The following is a 6,000-nucleotide window of genomic DNA, read 5'->3' on the forward strand; positions in this document are numbered from 1 at the left end:
TAATAAATAAATAGACCTTTAAAAAAAAAAAGACAAGACAAGACATAAGAAGTTACCTGAATTTTTTGTGTTTTTAAAGATTTGTTTAGTGTCCTCAAGTGTCATCTATTCTAGGGAAAGCTACCTGGACTTCTGAGAAAAACACATATTCTGTAATGTTCGGGTGAAACATTCTGTACGTCTCTGCTAAGTTGATTTGATCTGCGGTGCCATTTAGCTGTGATGCTCCTTGTTAATCTGGTTTGTTTCTCAGATGGTTTGTTGGTGAGAGTGGGGCACTGCTATTGTGTTGGCGAATATCTGTACGTTTCCATCCATTAGTGTTTGTTCTATAAAGATGTGTCAATACTCAGCGCATAGAGCTTCACAATTACCGTATCCTCTTAGGGGACTGTCCCCCTCCAATCAATATAAAATGACCTTCCTTATCTTTATAATTAATTTTGTTTTGATGCCTATTTCATCAGTATTACTACACCTGTTTACTTTCTAATTCCATTTGTGTGGAATATAATTTTCCATTCTCTCACATTGAAGCTGTGCTCATTTTTTTCCAGGGGGGGGTAAGTTTCAAGAAATAGATGGGTCTTATTTTTAAATCCCATCTACTAGTCTGTGTCTTTTGACTAGAGGACCAAGATCATAGTATTCATAGTTATTACGAAAGGTTCGCATGTCATTTGTTGTTTTGTGATATTTGAGGCTTCCCTTTTTCTTATTTGTTTATATGCTAGTCTCGTGTAGTTTATTTTTTCCTGTGACATGGTGGTTATTTCTTTCACTACGGTAGGTAGATTCCTTCAGGGTTTAGTGGCCATGAATTTTTAAGTTTATTTTGTCATGTAAAGTGTTTCTCTTTAAACTATGAAGGATGGTTTTGCTGGATATAGTAATCAGCGTCAGTAGTTACTGTATTTAAGAGCTCAAATATACTGTCCATACCCATGTCCATGGGGTTGAGAGTGTCTGTTGAGAAACCTGCTGTTGCTCTGATGGAGTTGCCTTTGTGTGTTCCTAGGTCCTTCTCTCCTGCGGCTTTCCACATTCATCTCTGTCATCTTAATGCTTTAGTTAAAGTATAATGTGAGGAATTTCTTCTCTGGTCCTGTATGTCTGCTATTCTCAGTGTTTCTTGTGTCTAGTTGGTCATCACTTTTTCTAAGTTTGAGAAGCTTTCTGCTCTGTTTTTTCTGAATATGATTTCCATGCCTTTAGTTTGAACTTCTACATCATCCATGTTTATGTCTTTTATGGAGTCTCATAGGTCTCAAGTGTTTGGCTGTGCTTTCTTACTGTTTTATCTTTTTAATTGTCTGGATGTTCTGTCTACTTTGTCTTCAGGCCCTAATATTCTGTCTTCTACTTAATTCATTTTCTTAGTGAAGTTCTCAGTTGTTTTTTTGCTTTATTGAGCTTTTCTTTTCCATTCTTTTTTTTTAATTATAGTATTTCTTTCTATTGGATTTTCTGTTAGCATCCTGTATTAACTTCTTTATTTTATTCAGTAGTTTGTATTCTCTTTGTGATCATTCCAGGATTTCTTCATGCCCTCTTTGATTTTGTACAACATTCTTTTAATAATTTAAAATTATTATCCAGGATAACATCTCATCCACTCTCGCTGTAGTCCATTATGGTGGAATTAGTGATTTTAAGGAGTTGCATTGCTTGATTTCTTTTTTATTTCTTGTGTTTCTGCATTGGGTTTTATGCATTAAGTTGTAGGTTAGATGCTTTTAATCTTACTTTTAGTCATGTATATTTACTCAGTCTTAGTATTTGGAATATTTGGGTAGTAGCAGGTTGTGGAAAGATCAATATGTCATTTATCCTCACTGACCTGGGTATATGGCTAACCACCTCAGTTTGTCTGCTTGCTCTCAAATTTGCTACAGCAGTAAAATCCTGTTTTCATCAGTGGCTACAAACAATACATAGACTTATAAAAATACAATAGAATTCAGATGAAAGCAATCACCCTCCGTTGTAAAAATTTGGAGGTAGTAAGAAATACAGACGGAATGCCATATCCTAAGATACTAGTTGCTTCAGGGAGGGAGGGAAGTAAATAAGCAGAGTGATATCGGAAATTAGTATTCGAGCAACAGGGAACATGCAAGAGGGAAAGGTGAATAGAGAACAAGAGGGTGAAGGAAGGAGACAAGGTAGATGCAAGCGAATATAGAATGAAAAGAGAAGGTGGTAAGGAGATGACCCAGCCAGGACGTGCTTGTCACGCAGGCGTGAGGGCCTGAGTCTCAGTCCCAGGAAAAGCTGGGAAAGCAGAGACGGTCAGATCTCTGAGGTTCGTTGGCTAGCCAGCATAGGCTAATCACTGAGAGACCCTGACTCAGAAAGGAGACCCTACTCAGGTAGGTAGCACCTGAAGAGCTGCATCTGAGGTTGACCTATGACCTCTATATGTGTGTGTCAACATGTGCATGAGCACACACACACGCGCACAGAGAGAGAGAGAGAGAGAGAGAGAGAGAGAGAGAGAGAGAGAGAGATGCAATCAGCAACCAGAACAATCCCAACACTTGGGAAACTGAGGCAAGGAGGCTCCCAATTCCATGTCAACCTGTGAAACCAATCCTTTGCTGGACTTGGTGCTGCCCCTGTCTGTGTGAGGACTCACTGATGTTTTCATAGAGGAAGGATACTGGTGCTTGCTAGTCACTTCAGTTGTGGGTCCCAGATGTTGGACTTGCCTCTGTGTGTGTGCTGGTGTGCCTAGGGTGTGAATGCTGGCGTTACTTCTGTTGGCTATTGCTCAGACAGATGCTTGGCATGGGTGCTAGGCTGGTCGTGCGTGTGTTCTCACACTGGTGGGGTGCTGGCATAAATCCTTCCTGTGGGAGGTTCTCCTGGAGGCTCAGCAGGTACAGGTCCTGCCTTTATTGCAGGCTACCACAAGGCGGAAGGCCAGAGCTGGCCTCGTTTCTATGTGTCCAGTGGGGGACTACTCAAACTAAATTTCCCCTTTGCAGAAAAAGCGGAACTTTTTCTGGGGAGATGAGGGGAAGAAAAAACAGTGGCAGAACAAAGAAATTATTCCATCCACATCTGGACTGGTGAGCCAGTGAGTTTAATTGGGGTTTCTTAGCAGAGCCTAGGAAAGTTATGAGCAGCTGAACAACTGGACAAACTAGTCTCAGAGGGGGCGTGGCTTCGTGAGACCCCTCCCCCTCAGAACCATTCACGGCCTATAAGTTCTCAAGGAGGGACAAGATCTTATTAACACGCATACACTCTTCAGTGATGGTTAACTGCCTATAAACACTCGTTCTAGGCAAATTTGAAAGACAGGACCAACAGGTTTGGGCTGTAGATTTCAAGCAGAGTATGAGGAATGGGCCAGGGGACGGGTAGAATTAGAAAAAGCAAGGAGCAATTGGAAGGATGGGACATCCAGCCTTGGTATCTTGGGTGGAACTCAAGGCTGTGGGCCCCTCTGCTGGTTTCTCCAGAGCTGATGTCTATGTGCTCTTTATCCCTGTCAGGTACTTCTTTAACTGTGACTGCCTCATCCCCCTCAAGAGGAAGAGGAAGTACTTCAAGGTATTTGAGGTTACTAAAACTACAGAGAGCTTCGCCAGTAAGGTCCAGAGCCTGGTGCCAGTCAAGTACGAGGTCATCGTGACGACAGGCTACGAACCAGGGGCGGGCACTGATGCCAACGTCTTCGTGACCATCTTTGGAGCTAACGGGGACACGGGCAAGCGCGAACTGAAACAGAAAATGCGCAACCTCTTCGAGCGGGGCAGCACTGACCGCTTCTTCCTGGAGACACTGGAGCTGGGAGAGCTGCGCAAGGTCCGCTTGGAGCACGACAGCAGCGGCTACTACTCAGGCTGGCTGGTGGAGAAGGTGGAGGTCACCAACACGAGCACTGGAGTGGCCACCATCTTCTCCTGTGGCAGGTGGCTGGACAAGTCTAGGGGTGATGGACTCACCTGGCGAGAGCTCTTTCCATCTGTCTGAGAATGCCCTGGCCACATCTTTTACCCTCCACGTTGTGTTCAACAGCCATCTCCGCAGCGCTCCAGGGGTGGGGACTAGGGCGACAGACCTGAGGTCTCATGCCAGTCAGAGGCTGCATCTTGCAAATGTCACTGTGGGATCCTGGGCTCTACCTTCTCCGTCTCTCAGACATACAAGAGTTATATTCATCACGTGTCATAATCCATGACTCTACAAACTATCCTTTTTTTTATTTCCTTTCTATGTAATAATAGCAATGGTCCCAAGCTAGGACTTGCTGCAAGGTGTAGTTGGAAAATTGGGGCTTCACTCAGGGGAGACAAGTGGGGAAGGAGAGGTTATCAAGATGGTGTATTTTAAGCAAAAACTAATTAACACTTTTTTCCCAAAAAAAAAAAAAAAAAAAAAAGCTGGGCTAATTAAATTATTACCAACCACACCCCACAGAGAACACAGCTGGGCATCTGTGTGCTGAGAAATGTGATTTTTTTCCCCAGTTCCATCAAATCCAGGGGCAAATGCAGAACCAAATCAGGAGGAAGTGTTGGGGGACCAATGAGCCTGTGAAAAGTAGATAAATTTTTTCCCATCACTTTACAGAGACCAAGAGAACAGGAGCTCTCAGGTTCTGACACATTAATCCCCGTCCCATGCCACATCTGTCTGTTTTTCTGTCTGTCCTGCTCTGCTCTTTCAGCTCCTCCTCCCCCATGACAACGTGGAGAGGTTCTGCCGATCAGAGTTCACACCACTTCCTTCTGACAAGCGCCCCATGGTGGTGTCACTGTGGAGTGTGGCATCCACTGTCTCTAGGGTGGGAAGGGGTCTTATGCTTTTGGAACAGAGCAAGCCTGGCCCTACCGTGTACCACACGTAGCCAGGTTTGTGCCATCTTCAACCTGCCCTTTTGCTTTACATTCCTTAGAGGGCTTATCGGAGATCTGATGAAACCATTACTGAAAACTCTCAATTAAATTGTTGATGCTTCTGTTGATTTGGGTGTACTCTTTCCCACAGGGCCCCTCCTACCTCTCCCATCCACTCATTCCCCAGGTTCCTGAGACCTGGACCACTCCTACCTTGGGGAAGTCAGTTACAGCTCTGAGGCCAGCATGCTGATCTCCAGCAGGCCTTCACAGTCTGTCCTCCTGCCTGTGCCTCTCCTCTCCTCTCTGCTGGGCATTTCCTTGCTGCCCATCCACCCCTCCATTTCACCAGGGCCAGTGTTCTACATTCTTTGTCTCAGTTCAGGGTCTTTATTCACTGCCAGGAAATCTTTCCATTATCCCTCCTTCATGGATAGATCTGTGGAGGGAGGGAAGCCTCATGTTGTGCCCACATCTATGAATGGTATGTTGTGGGAGGTTTGCCTCTCTAACTGGACTATGAGTCTTCAAGAAAGATCAGGTCCAATTCATGTTTGTAATCCTATTTATCATAAGGTCCAGGACATAGTGTGTGTGCTAAACCTATGTGGTACTGGAAGAAAGATATATGGAAGGAAGAATGGAAGGAAGGAAGGATGGAAGGAAAGACAGAAGGAAGGAAGGATAAGTGAGTAAATAAGTGTTTGTGTATGTGAGTGGGTGGTAGATGGAGGAGAGGAAAGGATGTCTCTCTGGATGGATGGATGGATGATGGATGGATGGATGGATGCATGGATGGATGCATGGACGGATGCATGGATGGATGGATAGATGGACAGATGCATGGATGGATGGATGAATGGATGGATGGATGGATGGAATGGCGAGTGGGTGGATTGAGGGATAAATGGTTGGATACATTGATGGATGCGTACATTATGAGTGGATGGAGAGGTGGCTGGATGTGCTCTTGAGAGGGTAAATAGTTAGATATAAACATATAAATTTATTTCCATATTTAGAATACCCTCTTTGCTGAGACTTGTCCTGCCTTGAGGTCTTGAGGAGGCCCAATTTCATTACTTCTAGCCAGAATTCTTTCAAGAAAAAAAACATTCTTGATCCTTCAACTATTCCATATAAACCCTTC

General features: G+C 44.1%; 1 protein-coding gene across 3 annotated transcripts in view; it reads left to right on the forward strand.

Moving 5' to 3' along the window:
- Loxhd1 (lipoxygenase homology PLAT domains 1) overlaps positions 1-3,984 on the forward strand; it is a 155,174-nt gene extending 151,190 nt beyond the window's left edge. For all 3 annotated transcript variants that reach the window (XM_051163240.1, XM_051163241.1, XM_051163244.1), the window contains one exon: positions 3,504-3,984. In XM_051163240.1, coding sequence (XP_051019197.1) covers positions 3,504-3,984 — 481 coding nt within the window. The remainder of the gene's footprint in view (positions 1-3,503) is intronic.
- Positions 3,985-6,000: the final 2,016 nt, after the last annotated feature.

This window comes from Acomys russatus, chromosome 20 (genome assembly GCF_903995435.1).
Source record: "Acomys russatus chromosome 20, mAcoRus1.1, whole genome shotgun sequence".
NCBI classification, from domain to species: domain Eukaryota; kingdom Metazoa; phylum Chordata; class Mammalia; order Rodentia; family Muridae; genus Acomys; species Acomys russatus.